At 37.5% G+C, this 21,891-nt stretch overlaps 3 protein-coding genes and 1 long non-coding RNA gene across 4 annotated transcripts; all 4 read right to left on the reverse strand.

Moving 5' to 3' along the window:
* Positions 1-605: 605 nt before the first annotated feature.
* On the reverse strand, positions 606-1,504 carry LOC130742972 (protein S40-7-like). Its single transcript, XM_057595085.1, has one exon. The coding sequence runs from the start codon at positions 1,442-1,444 to the stop codon at positions 716-718; it is 729 nt and encodes a 242-aa protein (XP_057451068.1). The 5' UTR covers positions 1,445-1,504; the 3' UTR covers positions 606-715.
* A 1,435-nt stretch (positions 1,505-2,939) lies between these two features.
* On the reverse strand, positions 2,940-3,745 carry LOC130742973 (putative germin-like protein 9-2). The gene has a single exon (XM_057595086.1). It carries the CDS (start codon positions 3,742-3,744, stop codon positions 3,127-3,129), a length of 618 nt encoding a protein of 205 aa, XP_057451069.1. The 5' UTR covers position 3,745; the 3' UTR covers positions 2,940-3,126.
* A 7,287-nt stretch (positions 3,746-11,032) lies between these two features.
* On the reverse strand, positions 11,033-14,670 carry LOC130747133 (uncharacterized). Its single transcript, XR_009022323.1, has 5 exons — positions 14,200-14,670; positions 13,754-13,796; positions 13,371-13,443; positions 12,711-12,806; positions 11,033-11,534 (listed from the first exon to the last, which is right to left on the reverse strand). It is a non-coding gene; the product is annotated as an uncharacterized LOC130747133 (long non-coding RNA).
* Positions 14,671-18,325: 3,655 nt separating this feature from the next.
* LOC130742974 (putative germin-like protein 9-2) lies at positions 18,326-19,184 on the reverse strand. The gene has a single exon (XM_057595087.1). The coding sequence runs from the start codon at positions 19,131-19,133 to the stop codon at positions 18,516-18,518; it is 618 nt and encodes a 205-aa protein (XP_057451070.1). The 5' UTR covers positions 19,134-19,184; the 3' UTR covers positions 18,326-18,515.
* Between the last annotated feature and the right edge of the window lie 2,707 nt (positions 19,185-21,891).

Genomic DNA, 21,891 nt, shown 5'->3' on the forward strand with positions numbered 1-21,891 from the left:
TGAATTATATTTAATCCTTAAAATATATTAATTTCTAGTTCTTTTCATTTGATTCTTATTTAATTTTCATTGATTATAGTCCAAAACAAAGGATTAAAACCTACACTAATTTTAGTCCAACTTTTTTATATGCTTTGAAACAAACAAAAATAATATTTCAGGAAAAAAGAGAATCCAAATTTGCGATTATTTAGTATGCAATCTGCTGCAAGCTATATTGAGAAGAGCATGAACCATAAGCTACAATAAGAACCTGCATTTGAACTCTATCTTGGCCTCATCATTCATCACCTCCACCAAGAGCTGAGAAAAACTTATTTCTTTCCAAAATTATTCACACATAGTATTAGTATATAGATGCACAATGAAATGAGAATAGAATATTAAATGATCACAAAGAGCACACTCAATTTATCATAAAAAATCTAGCACGTCTGAAAATCATTCAACAATTGATTTTAAAAGTTATAATCAATTATGCGATTAACCTTATCTCATCGGCTTCTGCGTGCTGGAATTGATTCGGAAGCAAAGTAGAAGTTCCTCATTCATCATCAAGATTCAAAATCAGCAATTCACAAAAAAATTGAAACTGCACACTAGAATTCTAGAAAAAATCAAAGAGTTTATTGACAAATTCATAATCACATTATACAATTTAGCAAAGGAAAAACGAAAGCCAAATCGTAAAATTTCCATGGAATGAATGAATCAATCAATCAAGGAAACCTGTTTGGCGCAAAATCGCGTTCCGAACCTGCCGCATGTCCCTCCCTTTGAGCGTCCTTCCAGCACCTTCCATGAGCGAGTAAGCCACCACGGGCTCCTTAACCGATCTCTTCGCCGTATTCTTCGCCACCACTTCATGCGGCGGAAACACCTCGTCGCTCTCCTCCTCCAACGCCTCCTCTTTCTTCTCCTCCTCCTCGTCGAATCGCCTCCTCTGCGCAATCAGCACCGCCTCCGGTAGCTCCGGGCAATTCAACGGCGCCGATTGGTATAACCTGATGTCGGAGTACGACGAGGATATCCACGCCTCGATCCGGTCTCGCGCCGGCGCTTGTTTCGGAATGGAAGGGATCACGCGCGTGGAGGAGGATTTACGGAAGCGTTTCGACTTCGAGACGCTACGGAGGTGCGGGTGAGTTTCGTGGTCGGGGAGTGCGGCGAGGATGCCGAAGGAGTGAGGGTGGATGGGAGTAGCGGCGGCGGTGGCCGACGTGGAAGTTGAGGAGGAGGAGGAGGGGGGAGAGGAAGAAGGAGGGTTGTAGATTTGGCGGATTGCTTGCTGGGTGCAGTAATCGCCGCTGAAAACGACGTCGTCTTCGAGAAGCTCGACGGTTACGGTGGGGTTGAGTGGTGGCGCGTAGGGCGGGATGCCGAGGAGGCGTTCGGCGGGGATGGATTTGCGGTTGCGGAACCGGTGTGGATGGAGGTGGTCCATGCCGGTTCGGTTCGGAGGGAGAGAGATGGAGAGGGAGAGATTTTATAACTACCTGTGACAGGTGGTGGTGAGAGTGATAGTATGAGGCTCAACAGAATCAACATGCCAATGGCCATGCGCTTTTCCATTTCTTATTTAATGATAAATAAATTAATTTATATGACATTTAGAAATTTTAGTAACTGAATTGGCATTTAAGTTTTCATTTGAATTATCTGAGTTTTCATTTGTCAGGGTAGTTTTTCATGCTCCTCTTAGGAGTCTTGTGAGCTTTCGATTAAATTGATGACCATCAAGCATGATCTTCTCTTGGTTTGGAAGTTGGGTTTTCAGCATGTTATTTCTGAGAGTGACTCGCTTGATGTTATTCAGATGTTGAATTCTCCCTCTTTGATGTCGCACTTGAGAGTTTTGTTGGTGAAGATGTTCGATTGATATCTATACTCGTCTGTGACGTGTTAGTTTCTGTCATGTCCCGCGTGAGGCTAATATGTGTGCTGACAGGCTCACCTCCTTAGAGTTGTGGCTTTAGGCCACTCTCCGGAATTGGTCATTACTCTAATTCGAGTTGAGGCATTTACTTGTTTCGGATCGGCATTGTTCTACTAATTAATCCAGTTTAGTATTTTTTTCTTGTTTTTAAAATCCTTTGTTCACCAAAAGGGTTCGATTCCTGAGCTTTGTGAATTGAGAATAATCGATTTGTTGGGACTTGGGAGAGTCATTCTACTTAATGCAATACCTGAACTTTGAGAGATTGATGACACGATGGCGGGGCAGTCGTATATATATGTTGGAAAACTAGAAAATCAAATTTTGCTCCAAGGTCAAGTTGCATTATTATGATTTATTACTTTTAAGTAGTATGATTTGTGGTCAACAAATGTAATTAAAGTGCAGAAAATTAAAATGGAACCAATGTGAAGATTGACGTTGTGTGTTTTCTTTTGTCTATCTGCCCTGTACAATGTATAGTATTATCTCAGTTCATAGATTTATGCCAGCTATGACACGTGATATAGTTTTTTATTTGTTCATCACCTTTGTGCCGTTCTCATGCACAAAGCAAAAGGAAACAAAAATCCTGTATTGGAAGTTTGGGAAACACATGAATAAGTGCATGAACTAGAAAAGATGACGAGATCCTTGGCTTGGACAAACATCATTTCCTACGTGAAAACATCAAAAATGATTTTGATTTATTCATGCTTTTATTCTTTTCTTTTTTATCTCATTTTCACTCACTTCTTTTTTATATTTGTCTTCTTTTTTAATTATGTCTCTCGTCTTATCTTTCATTTTCTCTTTAATATTTTTATATCTCTCTAAATATAATAAACATAACATTTTCCAAACTAAAACGTCACCATGCTATGTACTGAGAGTTGAGACAGATTTTCCAATTGAGTTTTGATTGATTTTGGTGCAATTTTCTATTTTATTTCATTTTCACATTTTTTTCTTATTTATTATTTTGTTTTTGGCTAAAAAAACATTTTTGGCCTCTGATGTTTCAAGTTTGTGCAAATTCTGCCCCTACTATATTTTGTGCAAAGAACTTATTAATCAAATAGAAATATGCAGCTAGGCATTTACATAGCAGCACTTATTTTACAAAAAAACATAAAATGAACACAAACAAGAAATGGAAAGAAAACAACATGTTCTACCCATTATGGGGCTTAAGGAGCAAATCCTTTCTTCAAACTCTGAATAGTGGAGACCTGAGTCTTGAAGGCCAAGGCTAGAACAGTGTCATCAATGGAGGAATTAAAGAGCGTGTTGGGAAGCGAGACAGTGCCGGCGTTGGCGCTGCCAAAGGCGGAAAGAGCAAGAGCAGGGTTGTTCGCATCAGCATTGTGTTGGAAATGGACAAGACCCTTTGGGAAAACAAACATGTCCCCTGCTTGAAGGCTTTGTGTGAAGAGCTTGTTGGTTGTGTCCACAAATCCAACTTGAAGGGCACCTTGAGTAACAAGGAGAAGCTCAGCAGAACGAGGGTGAGTGTGGGGTGGGTTGATGCTTCCAGCAGGGAATTCAAGGACAGCGTAGGACACACTCTGGCCTATAAGAGCAGGGAACTCTGCTCCACTTGCTTTGATTACCTTGAAGGCTTGTGGTGGTGTCTTTTGTCCTGAAAGTGCACGAAAGCCTGTGAAGGTGAAGAAGTTTCCATCTATTATGCCATTAATTGGGCTTATGAAATCAGTGAGTATGTCAGGGTCACCACCAATTGTCATTTGCACAATGGCAAAAGCAGAAAGGACTAGTGAGAGAACTTTGAAGGCAGAGGAAGACATGGTTACTTAGTTAGAGGGAGTTAATGTAAGATGATTGTTGGAGTTAAAGATGACTAGTGCGTGTTCATATATATAGGGGTTTTTCTTTGTTGGGAGTTTTGAGTAGGGACGAGAGGGGTTTCTATGTATGGTTTCTCTGGCAATTTGGACGCGAGAACTACAATGAAAGATTCAAGGCATTCCAGGCTGTTTGATTGCCAAATTTAGTAGCAAGTACTAGAAGGCAGAAAACATTGTTGATAAATCAGACTAGCTCGTTGGAAGATGAATAGACATATTGTTCTTACATGTTTGTATTTATAGTGACACTTTGATTTTAATTTTAAATTTTGAAGATTTTTATAAAAAATGCGAAAACAAAGCATATTTTTTTTATCATTTTTGAATACAGAGAAGAAAATAAAATGAAAATAAGAGCAGATTCCATGTATAGTTCCATTGAATTGATTTTGTTGGACAACTTATTGGGGAACGCTTTAGTGTATATATGTTTGGATTGACATTAGGAGAATTGAGTTGGTTAGAATTGAATTTCGTATGTAAGAGAGTTTTATTTGGACATTTGTAATTAAAAGTATTTTTAGATGTGTAATGACTAAAATGGATATAGATATTAGGGATCCCTAGATATTATAATGAATAAAATGTTGAATTTTAGTGGTAATTAAAGAAACATTCCGAGTTTTTATTTTAACTCCTAACCTGTTTTAGATTTTTCTAAAAATAAACTATAGTGGCAAAACCTAGACCAAATCCCCAAAGTTTATGTCCAACCCAAAAACCTATTCTAATGGTGTCTTTTGTTTCATTCAAATCCTAAGAAAAATAACTTTCATGAACTAATTCTGGGCTTTCCAATCTCAGTTGTGTCATTTGTAACCCTAAGATGAAAGAAAATAAGAAAGTTCTCCAAGGAGCACTATTCAAACACAGGAGAAGAAGGAAATAGAAAAGAAAATAAGTGTGTAGGAGCAAGAGTGATGAGTGGGGAAAGGGCATGTAGCAGGAGCCTACACTTCGAAATCTGGCTATCTTTGGATTTTGGATGAGCGGGGAGTGGTTGTTGGTGATGATGCAAGCTAGACCTGGATTTGGAGATGCAAGATGCCTCTCAAGTGTACCATGCTCCTCTGGCTAATCTTCCAGAATTCTCTGCCAACTAATGCTTGCAGAGCTCAGTGTGGGATGACCAATGATTCGGCCTGTAGCTTTTGCTCGCACCCGGAAGAGACCATGCTCCATTGTCTTCGAGAGTCCTCTCTAGCTTCATCAATCTGGCAGACAATGGGTTATAATACAGGTACATGGATATTTTCCATCACGGATATCAAGGTCTGGCTGCGCGAGCTGTTGAAGGAAGATGACCTGCGTGCCATCGCAACCCTTTGGTGGGTGTGGCGCGCGCGAACCACCTGGTGCATGGAGCAGGCGGTACCACCGGTGCAGGCGCTGGCCTCGTGCACGACGGCCATGATGCATGATGTGGCGTGCGGATTCGTGGAGGCATTCAGAACAATGCATCGTGAACCAAGGCTGGTTAAGTGGGTGACGCGGTTGCCGGATTGCGTCGTAGTCAACGTGGACGGTAGCATAAAAGGATCACCCAGCCGTGGGGGCATTGGAGGTTGTCTCCGAAGCTCGCATGGACAATGGCAAGGGGGTTTTTATGGTTTCCGCGATGACAGTAGCATTCTACATTTGGAGTTGCAGGCAATGCATCAAGGGTTGCAAATTGCTTGGAACAAAGGATTAAGATTGGTGGAATGTCAATCGGATTCATTGGAAGTTGTTTCTCTTGTGATTTCCGGACCACCGTTGCATCATTTATATGCGACTCTGATTTGGGACATTAAGGACTTGCTAGCCCGGGACTGGATGGTAGATCTTCATCATGTCTTGAGAGAAGGTAATGCTTGTGCAAATTTCTTGGCAAAGCACGGAGCAGATCAAGGAGATGAGCTTGTGATTATTGCGCAACCAATGGTGGAGATGGGTCTCATTCTTCTTGCGGATGCGTCGGGTGTAGCCTCCTTGAGGACTTAGTTTTTCTTTTCTTTTAGCCAATGTACCAAAAAAAAAAGAGTGAAAGAAGGGAACGAGAGAGAAAGGAAGAGAGAGTTAATTTCGTGAGACAAGGGAGAAAAGTGTAGACTAGAGGAGGATACCAAGCCCTTGGGGACGACGACAACTTCATAGAATGATGGTCACAGATCAGCATAACCACAAATTAAGGGAAACCGAAGATGAAGTGAAAGGGGGTAAAACGGAAACGTCAAACACTATACTAAGAGAAACGATTTTCTCTAACATAGAAGCTACCCATAGCTGCTTCAGCCGAATTCAATTCTAGGTGTTGAAATCGATTCTCAAAAAGTCTCTAAACTTGTTGATTAGCAGGGAGTCCAGGTTTGATGACCCAGATTCGATTCTTGAAAGGTCGTCTGCAAAACCAAACACGTCAATTAACTCAAAATTATTATTAGCTTGGATTGAAAGCCTCAGGATGATGCCACTATAAGCACTAGAGTTAGCGTGAAATGAAACATGTTTTGTTTACATCAATTACACCTTCTACATCTTTAGAGTGATAAATAGAAAATAAAGAAGTGAAATATGATAAGTGATATGATCAAAAGCAAAACCAAAAGGAAGACCTGCTATCATGCCCTCCCAATTAGCAAAAAAAAAAAAAAAAGAAGACCTGCTATCATGGACCCCAAGGTTTTCAACTTCTCTTAATATATGTATACAAAATAAGTTATACTCATTGTTGTTGTTCACTTACTTTTTTCTCTTATTTATCGCTTTGTTTTTTTTATTACATAAGCTATTATATTTCACACTTCTAAGTTCTATCTCTTCTAGGAGGTGAAATTGATGGTGAACTATTTTTTTTCCTTTTCAATTAACTAAGTTTCTCATGTGAATATTCTTGACAAAATATCAGGCAAGGTATCTTTATTTATGGATCAATCAATAAAACCACATTTAAATTCCAAATTCGCCAATATTAGAGAGATAGAAAGATAAAAATAAAGAATTTAGAGATATAATAAGTGATATGATAGAAAATGTAAGCAATATAAAGAGAAAGCTGATGAAAATGAGATAGAATAAAAATTGAGAATGACAGCTTCAGTGAGAGTCTTTGAAAATAAATTTTCTTAGTATACTCGGAAATTTTTATAGGGTTAATCCTCTACTTGGTCCCTGTGGTTGTGTGGCCGTCTGAAATTAGTCCCTCCCCGGAAAATCTGAAAATCTAAGTCCTCGTGTTTTGGAAAGTGTGTAGAGCAGGTCCTCGCCGGAGGGACTAATTTCCACACACTTTCCAAACACGAGGACTTAGATTTTCAGATTTTTCGGGGAGGGACTAATTTCAGACGGCCACACAACCACAGGGACCAAGTAGATGATTAACCCATTTTTATAAGTTTGTCTTAAAAATCGTTAATTAAATTTTGATACTAAAATATCCTTCTCTAATTTCACTTCCAACCTCCAATCTTTCACCGAAGCTCCACCCACAACCACCACCACCACTACCAAACAAATGTGACCAAACTTAGTAGGAATTGTACCTCCAAACTTATGGATTAACTAGTGCGAGACTATTCTAATTTAAGCATTAGATGTCTTAAATATGAGTTTCTATGAATGCAACTAGTGTTTTTACCCGTGCGCTGCACGGCGAAAAACGATTCTGAATTTCTTACATAAATAACAACATTGTTTCGAAAATGAAAATAAAAACTTAAGATTTGAACTACAATAGATTTATTTTGTTGAATAGAAAATACAACTGAACCAATTTAAATAAAATCTCAATTGAATCCAACAAAAGCCCAATATTACAGCAATATAATTCTGCAACAATAAGAGCTTCCTTATGCATTAGACTTGTTGCTTGTTCTCCCTCATTGAATTCAAATCCATTGTACCTGCAATAATTTGGAAAATAATTAATAAAGAGAAAGAAAAAAACAGTATGCTAATTATGATGCGCATGATATACAGAATTATAAAATCTAAGATAAAAAATCTAACCAATCCTATGTTCTATAAACCTTCTTCGTACACTACATTCCGAGTGAAATTAGAGACTACTCATTTGTCATCCACAATAAGCATCTTCAACCATTTTCAAAATTTAACTCTCGATAGGGCTACATATACCTGACCATGCGTGAACATAGGCCTAGGAAGATATAATCTGACATTGGGTAAAGATTGGCCTTGGTCCTTATTTATAATCGTAGCAAAACACACAGTTATAGGAAACTGCCTTCTTTGAAATTTGAATGGAAGGCCAGTGTTAGAAGGAGTTAAGCTCAATCTAGGTATATAAACCGGTTTACCTGGTTTTGTACCTGATAAAACTGTAGCAACAATAATATATGGAGTCAAAGCAGTAACCATCAATCTAGTGTCATTAAACAATCCAGCAGACTGATCTAAATTACAAATCAGCATGATAGGAACCCCAACTTTAATATAATTTAGAAATTCATAAGTGGACCATTCTGCATCTATATCAGAATTTTCATTTCTAGGAATCTTCATATCTATATGGAGTATCATAACTCAAATATTTTGTTTCCTCTCTAGGAATCATAGGCAGCATGAAGTTGTTTACCTCTTCAACACTTTCAAGAATAGGTGCAAGGAGTGCCATTTGTTCAAAATATTCATGGTTTTCCAAATTAGCAACGACATTTGGATATGAAAAATTTACTAATTCAAGTAAAGGATTATCGGACTCCCTTACCAACAAATCAGAGGGAATCTCTATAATAGAATCATCATCATCAATTGGCTTAATTGTTCCATCCCGTTACTTGAAGTCAGTCTGCAAATTCTTTGATTTCCATAGCCGAAGAAGAGGAAGCAGCATGTTGTAATCTCATGTTGGTGATTAACTTCATTACTTTACAATACTTCCATAGGAAAAATTTATTCACAGCAGAAGAAACGATGTCAGATCTACTTTCTTTCAAAATAAATGTAAGACTTTGCCTGAAGTCTCCCCCCAAAACCACTACGTTTCCTCCAAAAAGTTTATCATAGCCAAAAGTTGCTTGCGTTTTCATAATGTCATTTAAAGTTCTGTCTAGAGCTTCGAAACAGTGCTTGTTCAAAATTGGGGCTTTATCCCAAATAATAAGACTCGCTTTTTGAAGCATCTCAGCTTTAGGAGAATCTTGTCGGACATTACATGTAGATAATTCGTGGATTGAAATAGGAATAGAAAATCTAGAGTGAGCAGTTCTACCTCCAGGTAATAATAATGAACCATGTCCTAAACCTACTGTTTTGCCTGTGCGCTGTACGGTGAAGTTTACTATTATATTAGCTTTAACATGAAAGTGTTTTCAAGTAGAATGTTCTTACCCGTGCATGGTGAATTTTACTCTTATTATTTAGGCATGTACCAATACAAAGATTCAGAACAAAATTGATATACTAAAATCAATATTTGCAAATAATTTAACTGCTAAAATTAAGAGACAAAGAAAAGATTAGCATTCAACAAATCAAAACCACAACGAATATCATACAACCCGCAAAATTGCACATAACTTATATATATATATATATATATATATATATATTTACATTCACATTAGTTATAATTGTATATATTTATTTATAAAATAATTTAATTTAATGTTATATTTTTATTTAACATTAGTTATAATCAAATATTTTTATTAATGCCCGTTTACTAATTTAAAACAAACAATAAAATTAATAATATATTATTACTGTAATTTATTAGGAAATTATTTCTAATTTTAGGCAATTATCTATTATTAAAAAATAATAATAATAGCTTTGAAGTGCATATTTCTTCTAAAAACATAATGTAGTTGATTGTAAAATGTTCATTCTCGTGCTTTGTATTTTTATTCCATAATTTTTATCCTAAATTATATATAATCATTTTAAAATTTTAATACCTGCACAACATGTTTTCACTCTTTATAATTTTTTTAATTGCTTTACTAATGAATTTAGTAAAGCTGAAGAGGGGGGCGAGTTTTGAGAAAGAATACAGTGAGACATCGAGACGGTGAAGAGAGACAGAGAGCGAGAGTTCAAGGGAAAAAGAGGAGGAGAAGGGAGGGTTGTGCGGAAGGATATGTGAGGAGTTTCAACTCAGAATGAGTATCCGATAAAAGCTTGTTTGAAGGACTGGAACTTGAAAGTGGTGCAGGTTCCCAAAGAATGTTATGCATGGTTGAAGCATTAATGGTCTGCACATGGTAAATAAAAATATTTTGAATTTCATATTCGAAGTTTTTAAAAAGAGAAGATGAAAAGAACAAACGGAGATAGATTGAAAATATCTAAAACGAAGGGGAGAAGATTGTAAATTAAAAAGATATTAAATTTATAATTTTAAATTTTCCTAACCTACTAAATGTAAAATATTCATGTATTTTCTTTTTAAATCAACCAAATTAGTGAAGTTATATATATATATATATATATATATATATATATATATATTCCGTGAGAGTTTTTTAGCACACCTCATATAAAACACATATATTAATGTTTTCAATTCCCGTACAACATATTTTTATAATTTTATATTTTACTCTTATAATTATTTTAAAAAATATGAAAAAAATACCAAAGAATTTTAAATTATATTTTTCTATTAATTAACATAAAATAATTTCCATGTGAAATGCTTATCTAGTCCTCCACCAAGTCCCATTGGAATTTTCACAACAAACTTGATATCCACAAACAGAATCAATTATATGGATTTGAACTTAAGTTGAAACAACTGATATTCAAAATTAAGTTTATAATTTATTACTTCTGCTCAACAGTTGTGGTTTCAGAAACATCACCCTGTGTTAGTTTTCCATCTACAAAAACACCATTGTAATTCCAGATTTTCTTGCTTTGGTATTGCTCAATACTATCCAATTGGCATGCCCTGTAGTTTCCTGTCTCTCTATACTACTACCTGCTGCCAATTTCCTTCTTTCAGCCACCCCTTGATTGTGTCTAGTGGTGCCTAGATTCTTTGAGATAAAAAATATTGAAGATGAATATTAAAACAATACCAAGATTGAATCCTCCAGATAAAAATATATGGCCTAAATATATCTTTCTATTATAAGTTTATTCAATATTTGAAAAGCATCTATCCAGTTTATTCTTTTAACCTCCTCTTTGTTCATTCTTCTAACTCTCCAAGTAGCACAATTTTCTTTTTTCAACTCCCCAATTAAAATAACATCAGAAAATTTAATAGCATCATTAATAGTCATGGTAAAAAAATGAACCACGACAAACACGATAAAAATGAGATACTACACTTCATTATTGAACTTTAACATGTCCCTAAAATGGGGTGAATACTTCATGCAGTTTTCACTTTGTAGAGTTGTCTTCCACTCCTTTTTCATACCTTAAAACCCACAAAAGTCTCAGTTCTATCCCACTGTAAAATCTACATCAGTGAAAGTATTTTACGCTAACTACTGAAATCCATTGTTTTACACTCTATTAAATTAACTTCATCAGTTTTACAAAATTTTCCTTGTAACTCAGTGTAACCAAAAATCTTCTTCTCTGATGGTGTCAAGCTGTCAGCACCAAACTCATTTTTCCAAGCTAAGCACTTAAGAAGCATGTTGAGAGCTTCAACAATCCTAAAGTCTCGCTTGCTCTGAAAAACTTTAAGAGAATGAAATTATTTCTACTATCATCGCTGAAGAAAGGAATAATCTACATGGAGGCATCAGAAGAAGCAGCGAGGAGCCTAGCTGCATCATAAGTACATGTCAGGGGTATCTATGTAGCATTCTTAATAAGAACATAATAAAAAGAGATGTAAAATCAAGAGGTAAAAAAATATAAATGTAATTAGAACTTAAAAAAAACATCTTTAATCTCTATGTTCTACATGGATATGATGATAAAAGCTACACAATCAGGGTTCCAAAACATAAAATGCCTCAACAGAGTTGGGTCCACCAATTCCAAATGAATATGAAATGGATGAAAATAAGATACATAATGGAATGTGCACTTTGAGTAAACAATAAAAAGAATGCTTTATCATGGAGTAATAGATAATAATAATAAAAAAGCAATTAAAATTAATCTAAAGTAAAAAAATATATTTTAATATACGTTATATTATGTTAGTGAAAAGAACAAATATTTACATGATAATCAACATTCAAATTCTGATATTAAATGTTAGTGATACCCTCTGCACATAGTGTTAGGATTAAGGGACTGCAAAGACAAAAAAAAAACAAATAATGCATAACCTTAGGTTTTTATTTTCATCACCAAGATCCTCATTGAGAGGAAAAATATTATAAAAATAATATAACTTATTTGCTGCTGGATAAATAGATAGCCAAAGATAATTAAAAATATATTGTAATTAATATCATTACATTTAGATACAAATGAAAGAAACATTCAAACTTTTCACCAAATAACATGTCTAGAATTGAGCAGTGACTGTAATCAATACAACTCAAAAGCTGAATCAAATCCAGGTGGTTTCCTCCAATCTTTTCTTGTAGAAAAAAAATCAAAACCCATCGAACCCACTCAGAAAAAATAAAATTTCCAGCAAAATCTATTTTCTCAGGAAATTAGAAAAGGGAAAAAAAATATATGGAAGAGATTAATTAGAATGGGGAAAAAAATATTTATGAAGGCTTCGCAGGCTTCTTACATGGGACAACAAATATAGTCCATGTTGAACAACAACTTTCATTACTATAAACAAAAGCCATAGAAAATATTAAAATGCATTAACATTATAAAAGCATCAATGTTCGTTTGGGGTAATACTACAGTTGAAATTAGTCATCAAATATAACAGATAATTTTATTCAACTAATTTCACATCCCAAAAAATTTGTAAGCTATGCCTAGTAGCAGAGATCCCCACAGCAAGTTCAAAATCAGAATCTAACCCTCAACATCTATCCAATTTCCACAGCAGACAGCGTAGACACCTTTTGGATAAAGCTTCTTCAACATATTTCAATATTTCTGTGTCCAGATTGCATCTGCAATTGCAATCATAAGGAATGAGAAAGATATAGAATAGCCATACTCAAGCATAAGGTATGAGAAAGATAAAACATTGTCACTAAATATATATAAAAGTAATCACAAAGAAGCAACATCACAAAGATCACCATTGTATAATAGAACACTGATAAGTAGATTGTACAACTCCAATTTTCAATCAGGATTCAAGTATGTAAATGCTACATCTGCTACCTCTTTCCTGTCTCTCATTTTCCCATAATACGGTACTTAGTAACTTCATCCATTACATGTCCACCCCAAACAAATCAAGATCCAGTTATTTAGGGATAGTTCAAACTTCTAACTCCTAGTTTCTACTTATGGGAATTTTTTATTCAAATATAAGTAAGAGGCAACCCAACAAAATTAAGCAATTATTATTCCAATTTCCATTAGTGTTTTCCTAGTTCAGAAAAACACATAACTGAACCTTGAAAAATTTTAGCCACCAAATATAGCCAAAACCATATTGATAAAAAAACATGCTAGCATCTAAACTGAATGACAGAGATAAATCTTTAATTGACTACAGTCAGTACACTATAAAACATGCTTTAACTAAATCCATGGCAATTGATCCTTTTTGATAAGCTTCCAGGTCGTATCTCTTGACTGCAAGAAAAGAATTAAAACATAACTTAGAGCTGAAATAAATGCCAAACAACACAGCTAAACCAAGAACTAAATCTAACAATTCAAATCTAAGCATTTATATCATCACCAGGATGCTTTTGTTTCAAAAGAAGTGTACAAAGTAAAATAAAATTCGATGGTTATATGATCCACAAAGGAACACTTTTCAGGTTAGGATAGATAAATTTAAAGAGATGGAAGAGCAAAGAGTGGTTGAACATTGAAACTCTAAAATTTGGTTTTCCATGAGGATTTTCCTTCTGCAATTTTCTGCTATGTGTCTTTGTACCTTCTTCGATCAGAATTATCTTCTACTTCAATAAGAGTAGAACCTGAAAATAAAGAATAAAATGACACATAAAAAGAGGAATTGAATATTAGCTCCAGCAGCAAAAAAAACTGTAAACTGCTATGGTAATGGTGAAAGAAAATAACAGAACAACAAAACAAACATCAAAGAGTCACACCCAAGGCAACCCTTTAAATTTCCTGTTTCAAAGAGTCACTCTTGTTTAGATCATCATTTTCATGACTGATATAAGAGTGTCATGAAATATTTCTTAAGTCCGAGGGGTTACTTGACAAAATCATCCCATCAAGAAGCTTATTGTGAGCAGTTTCATCATAGTCATGTTCAAAGTTTTCTCTAATCAGGGACTCATGCATTACAGGAAAATGATGATCTAAACAGGACAAAGGTTTTAGAAAAAATAATTCAACAGATCAGAACCTCACCACTCACACCAACTCAGGTTCCTCTTTCTCGCTTCTCAGTTATTGAGTTCTTCTTGCTAGAATTCTCTTCCATCTAATCAGAATAGAACATAAAAAGAAAATCAAAGCAGAAAATAAGAACCCAAATCAATAATGATAATCAGCCCACTGAGAAACCCAAAATGATTCACGAAAAGCTTCAACGTTACTAAATAAAATTATAGCAGATTATGGGTTTCGCCAGGGAGGCGGCGACGACGGAATATGGCTCGTCCAAAGCTACGACGGCCAAAAGCTCCTGGAGCAAATTGCGCCTCTGTGAAGAATTGGCGAGCCCATGCAACATAGTCATGAGATGCAACTCAAAACTCCTTTTGTACGAAGCACGTTCAGATGGGAGGAATTGAGATTTGAGAAGATATATAATTAGTTGCAGAAAACGTTTCTTCTTCCAAGGTCAAAGTAAATTATTTATTAAATGCAAACAAACAAAATTTACTAAATAAATAATTTCCAAGAAGAGAATAGCCGAAGCATGCTTTATGGGTAGTGGGTACCTGTTGCATGCTTTGATAGTATAAATCCTTAACTGGTCTACTATTTCCAATCAAAATAAAAGTAAGTAGGCATTAGTATTTGAGATTTTGGGTATTGCAAATTCATTAATTGGTCTTGGAGAAAGATAGGATATCATAGGAAGGTTGGCGTTTTCACTAATGCAGGAGGAAAAGAAAAAGATGAAAATAATGCATTGGAAAACAGAATTTTTTTTTGAAACAGCTCATAAAGAAAAAAAGAGAAGGACAAAGAAACTAAGGCCTCAAACGCGCGACGCCTGACGCGTCAGCAAGCAGCAAAAAACTCATGCCATCCAGGGGAGCGTCCATATTCAGCAACGCTTCATTTTGATGAGCTCCATGCTTTGCTAAGAAATCAGCACAAGCATTTCCTTCCCGTAACACATGATGGAGAACGACCATCCAGTCACGACTCAACAGATCCTTGATATCCCAAATCAACGACGCATACAGGTGGCTAGCCACCGGCGACGAGTGAACCAGCTTCACAGCTTCCAAAGAATCAGACTGGCAATTAACGCGACGCCAACCACGAGACCACGCAATGGTGAGAGCATGGAAAATAGCAAGCAATTCAAGGTGCAGGATACATACATCATCCAAGAAGCCAAAAAAACCACCCAGCCATTGCCCCATATCAGATCTGAAACAACCACCAAGGCCTCCTCTCAGCGGGCTACCACAAACGCTCCCATCCACATTGATGACAACACAATTATCCATCGCCGGAGCCCATGTCACCAAACGAGGAGTGCGCGACGGAGACTCCAGACGACCTGCAAAGGCGTTTTGCAGATCAGCCTCCATAACCGAAATATTGGAATCAATCTGGAAAAGGGAGAGCTGAATACCCTCCATGCACACTGCGTTCCGAGCACACCAAATCCACCAAATGGTAGCAATAGCAGAGGCATGCGCTTCGAGCAGGCCACGCAACCAATCCCCTGTTTCAGCGACGCAAAATAGAGGACTTGCGGTATCAAAACCCCGACGCTGCCAGATGCTTCTAGCTTGGGCACAATCGCGGAGGCTGTGAAGAGAAGTCTCGGGACCATTGCTGCAGAGAACACACTCACCTGTTGCCGCCATCCCACGCCGGGACCTAAGGTCATTCGTAGGAAGAGCATTATTCACCGCAAGCCAAACCAAGAGATTGCATTTGAAAGGAATTTTAAGACGCCACACCCAGCTCCAACTCGCAACATGAGGAGAATTCTCTGCGCCAACGACATCACGCTGATCCAATATCCACGCATACCCCGACGCTGTAGAGTACTCACCTGAAACCGTACCCTTCCATCGAAACCCGTCCTGAACCCGATCATTGATCCGCACATCCACACCCTTCACACTATTCACCATTGTTTGAGGAAGCGAAGTCCACAGTCTGCTCAGATTCCAGGTCCCTCCATCCCAAACATCACGAATACGCAGAGGGGCATCATAATAGTGAACAAAAGGCACAGCTTGACACAAAGGAAGATGATCACACCAAGGGGCATACCAAAACGACGAACTACCATTACCAATTTTGAACTCGAACCCAGACCGGAGAACATCACGGGCTCTAATGAAGGCTCTCCACACTGGTGACCCAGCACTCGCAGGAGCAAGGAAGAAAGAACTGTCAGGAAAGTGAGTAGCTTTAATCAGATTTACCCATGGTTTCGGAGAGTCAAAGAGGAGCTGCCAAACATGTTTTCCCAGAAGAGCCACATTATGGTCACGAGCTTTCCTCAACCCCAACCCTCCCCTGCTTTTTGGCCGAGCAACACGGTCCCAACCCACTAAATGCAGACCTTTGCCATGTCTATCTTTCCAGATGAATTGCTTGATAATGGAATCCAAGCGGTCACACACTCCTTGGGGCACCCAAACCTGACTCATGCAATAGGCAGGCATAGCAGAGAGAACCGATTGAGCAAGAGTGATCCGCCCCGCCCTATTAAGGAGCTTGCACTTCCAGGCCGCCAAACGCGAATTCATCCGGTCAAAAATGAAATTGAAATCACTATTAGATACCCTCCTTTGGAAAATAGGGAAACCCAAGTAACGCCCAATATTGGAAGTAAATTGAAACCCCGAAATAGAAGTCACAGTATTCTTCTTCTGAGTACTCATACCAGTAAAGGCCAGAATTTTTGACTTCGTATCACTAACTTTCAGACCAGAAGCCTTGCAGAAGTTATCCAGGATCTCTTTTAGCACTCTCACCTGATTATTCTTCGCCTTAATAAACAAGAGCACATCATCAGCAAAGAATAAATGAGACAAGCCCGGTCCATTACGCACAGTGCAGATAGGATCCCAACGCCCATCAAGCACTGCAGTGGAGATCGCCGAACTAAGCCTCTCCATGCACAGGACAAAGAGATAGGGAGACAGGGGATCCCCTTGCCGAAGGCCACGCTTCGCTGCGAAGGAGGGGAGCCTAGCCCCATTCCACATCAAGGAGAGATGAGACGCAGACACACAGAACATGATTAGGTTCACACAAGTTACGGGGAAGCCAAAAGCGATTAAGGTCTCCTTAAGAAAACGCCAGTCTACCCTGTCATAAGCCTTCTCAAGGTCAAGTTTAAAAACTAAGTTACCTCCTTTCTTACGACGACGACGCTGGTGATAAACAATTTCCTGGAGAGCTATTGCATTATCGCTAGTACTCCTGCCTGGAATGAAGCTACTATGCATAGGACTAACAATATCATTCAAGATAGGTCGAATACGGTTAACCAGAATCTTCGTTATGAGCTTGTAGATGACATTACACAAACTGATCGGCCTGAAATCCTTGAAGGAGTAGGGAGAATCAACCTTGGGGATGAGAACCACCAGGGTCTCTCCCAAAGCTGGGTCAAACCTCTGGGTCGCAAAAGCCTCCTGCACACAATTGACAACAGTGTCACCAACCACATCCCAATAAGATTTGTAAAACGCCGCATGAAACCCATCAGGCCCTGGAGCTTTAAATGATCCCATATGCTGAAGAGCTAGGAAGACCTCCTCCTTCGACACAGGGCTAGTAAGGTCCTCTAGAAAATGGAGCGGGATTGAGGGAAGATTAGGAGTAGCCAAGCAAGAAGTGTCAATCTCCACTGTCTCAGCAAACAAAGTTTTAAAATAATCAACCGCTCCCGCCTGAAGAACAATCATATCCTCACAAAGGCTACCATCATTGGAAAACAGAATAAGCAGCTTAAACATGTGGTAGAAAAAAATAGTGGGAATGAAATCATTTGATTGGTTGAGAGAAAGGTGGAGAGTTAAAAATTAAAATAATGTGGAGAAGATAGTGGGAGGGAGAAGAGGGAGTAAAGAGAAGTAGAGAAAGGAGAAACTCACATGATTGGAGCATTTGGGAGGTGTGTTGGAGGAGTGCTGGGGTGGATTTAATGAAAGGAGATAGTGGGGGAGAGAAGAAAAAAAGTAAGTTAATGGGAGAGAGAAGAGTGATTGAATAAAATATTCAAAAATAATGGCCCGAGGACACGTGGCACGTTGTGGTTCAATGTTAGGGGAATAAAATATTGTAAAATATTCTGGAGCTGAGGTTTTTGATAATGGCATGCTTGAAATGTTAATGCTTTAATATATATAGATTCCGTGAAATAGGTAAATGGAAATAACAACTTATTAAACCAATAAATAGAAGTTTGCGGCTAGGCACTTACTACATAGCAGCACTTATTGTACAAAAAATAACAAATGAACACAAACAAGAAAATGGAAGAAAACAACATGTTCTACCCATCATGGGGCTTAAGGAGCAAATGCTTTCTTCAAACTCTGAATAGTGGAGACCTGAGTCTTGAAGGCCAAGGCCAGAACAGTGTCATCAATGGAGGAATTAAAGAGCGTGTTGGGAAGCGAGACGGTGCCGGCGTTGGCGCTGCCAAAGGCGGAAAGAGCAAGAGCAGGTTTGTTAGCATCAGCATTGTGTTGGAAATGGACAAGACCCTTTGGGAAAACAAACATGTCCCCTGCTTGTAGGCTTTGTGTGAAGAGCTTGTTGGTTGTGTCCACAAACCCAACTTGAAGGGAACCTTGAGTAACAAGGAGAAGCTCAGCAGAACGAGGGTGAGTGTGGGGTGGGTTGATGCTTCCAGCAGGGAATTCAAGGACAGCGTAGGACACACTCTGGCCTATAAGAGCAGGGAACTCTGCCCCACTTGCTTTGATTACCTTGAAGGCTTGGGGTGGTGTCTTTTGTCCTGAAAGTGCACGAAAGCCTGTGAAGGTGAAGAAGTTTCCATCAATTATGCCATTAGCTGGGGCAATGAAATCAGTGAGTATGTCAGGGTCACCACCAATTGTCATTTGCACAATGGCAAAAGCAGAAAGGACTAGTGATAGAACTTTGAAGGCAGAGGAAGACATGGTTTAATTAGAATGTAAAATAATGGTTAGAGTTGAGGTGATTGAGATTCAGGAGTGTATATTCATATATATAGGGGGTTTTCTTTGTATGGAAGTTTTGAATAGGGACAAGAGGGGTTTCTAAGTATGGTTTCTCCGGCAAATTGAACGAGAACTACAATGTAGGATTCAAGACATTCCACTGATTCCAGGCTGTTTGATTGCCATTTAGTAGCAAGTAAAAGGCACAAAACATTGTTGATAAATCAGAATTTGCTCGTTGGAAGATGAGAAGACATTTTGTTTTTACTTGTTTGTATTTATCCATGATTATTTAAGTGACACATTTTATTAATCTTATTTTTCGTTTTGCAGATTTTTATAGAAAATGCGAAAACAATGAATTTTTTTTTATCATTTTCGAATTCAGAAGAAAATAAAATGAAAATAAGTTGATATTTTTACTATGAAAATATAAAGCTGATTCATTCATGACTCTATTGAATTGGTTTTGTAGGACAACTTATTGGAAAACCGGCTTAGTGTGTTTGATCAACATAATTAGAATTGAGTTTAGTCATAATTGAGTTTTATAAATGTAAGGTAAAGTGATGTGGTTTATGTTTAGATAACAATTATAAAAAACGTGATTTATATAAGAGAATTTTGTTTCAATATCTTTAATTAGAATACTTCAACTTATTAAAAAAAGGCTTAAACCTCATATTAGTCCCTGTCTTTGTGTCGCCGTCTGAGGTAGGTCCCTAACCGGAAAAATTTGTGCAAAAGATCCTCACCAATGCAAATTGTCTGGAGCCAGTCCTCGCCGGAGCTTCGGCGAGTAATGAAATGGCACGCTGACTAGGTTAATAACTCTGACGTGGAATTAAAAAAAAATTAAAAATTAAAAAACTAAAATTACACATCATAAATTAAATTAACAAAAATACTAAAACCAATTAACAAAGCTAACCTATGTACCAAAAAAAACAAAACTAACCTAATTTAGTTAATAAAAACAAATTCCCCCAAAATTAACAACAACTCCCCCAAATTCCCAATCAACCCAAAACAAAACCTTTCATAATCATCTTCATCATCCATCATTTTTCAATTATCTTCATCTCTTCAAGTTTTTGAACATAAATCTTTCATCTTCATCTTCATGTCTGATTCCAATTGCTATTTTTTTAACCAACCAGTGATTCTAGGATTAAGATGGACGAAGATGAGAAGAAAAATCCCAGAAACACAAAAGAGAAGAACCCAGAATGAAAAACCCAGATCCGTTCCTGGAACCGTTCAGGAGGCAGAGCGTGGAGCAGATCCTTATAGTTGTTCGGTAAATTAGTTTCCCAGACGGAATCGGCAGAGGCGGCACCGCGGAAGGCGCGGTGGAGGCGGGCCAAGTTGTAAATCTCAGGCGGAATGGGGTGAAGAAAAACGCGAGCGACGCAGTTCTCAGGGATGTCCCCGAGGTCAGGACCGATGGTCCAATGTTCGACAGCGAGGCCCCCATCGCGACGAAACTTCCCTTCAAGTCATGGTACTGCCACCATGGAAGGAGCGGAGGAGGAAGAATGGTGGGCGAGAAAGAGGAATTGACACTGAATCGCGACGAAATTTCCTTTCACGAGTTTTCTTTTTTCCTTTCCTTTTCCCTGTGTGAAAATTTTCCCGGAAAATTGAAGATGAGTGTGTGTGAGTTGGGTGCTTGAGAATTTTGTTTGATTTAAGGTGGTGATCTGGTGTGGGAGGGTGATCTGATGTGACATTCCATGTGAGGATTATAAAGAGAAGAAGAAGAGAGGATGGAGGAAATTGGGGAAGAAATGTAAAGAGAAGAAGAAGAAAGGTGGGAGGATGGAACCCTAATTTGGGTTGATTTCAGATTCTGAGTTAATTTTAGGATTTATGATTTTTTTAAAAATCAATATTTTTAATTTAATTTTTAATTAATAAGTTTAATTGATTAATTTCGAGGCAATTTAGGTTTTTAATTAAATTTAAATTTTTTTTTTAATTCCACGTCAGCTTCATTAACCCAGTCAGCGTGTTATTTCATTACTCGCCGAAGGTCTGGCTCCATACGTTTTTCATTCACGAGGACCTTTTGCACAAATTTTTCCGGTTAGAGACCTACCTCAGACGGCGACACAAAGACATGAACTAAAATGGGGTTTAAGCCTTAAAAAAAATTAGAATTATTTTTGGATGTGTAATAAACAAGATAAGTATAATGATAAGGGCTAGTGAACATATAAGTCGGAGTGAGAGAGGTCAATTGATTAATTCTGAAAAGCTGTAGTTTATCTTTCTGTTTCTTCTGATGTAAAAAAAACATAAAATTGGTATAGATATTCATTTTAGTGGTAAAGAAACATTCTGGGTTTTTATTTTAAACTCCTAACCAGTTTTAGATTTTTCTAGAAATAAACTAGTGGCAAAACCTAGACCAAATCCACAAAGTTTCGGTCCAGCCCAAGAACCTATTCTGATGGACTAATGTTAGGCTTTGCAATCTCATTCAGCGGTACAATTTGAAATGCACTAGGACAAAATGTACATTTAGCGACAATGATATAGCGCAAATACCACTATTGCCGGCAACTCCGTTGAAAAATTACCAATTAGAAAATTGTCGGTTATAATATGAATGAAAAATGACACTAAATGATCCACTCCCACGTTTATTTTCTCACTTCCCTCTTTCCTTTCTTTTTGACTTTCCCAGCAAAACCCTTTCATACCTTTCGACAATTGAAACCTTTATTCCAAA

Source organism: Lotus japonicus, chromosome 3 (assembly GCF_012489685.1).
Source record: "Lotus japonicus ecotype B-129 chromosome 3, LjGifu_v1.2".
NCBI lineage: Eukaryota > Viridiplantae > Streptophyta > Magnoliopsida > Fabales > Fabaceae > Lotus > Lotus japonicus.

Bases quoted from the DNA above. Each gene is read 5' to 3' on its own strand.
- LOC130742972 (XM_057595085.1), bottom strand. From the start codon at position 1,444: ATGGACCACCTCCATCCACACCGGTTCCGCAACCGCAAATCCATCCCC.
- LOC130742973 (XM_057595086.1), bottom strand. From the start codon at position 3,744: ATGTCTTCCTCTGCCTTCAAAGTTCTCTCACTAGTCCTTTCTGCTTTT.
- LOC130742974 (XM_057595087.1), bottom strand. From the start codon at position 19,133: ATGTCTTCCTCTGCCTTCAAAGTTCTATCACTAGTCCTTTCTGCTTTT.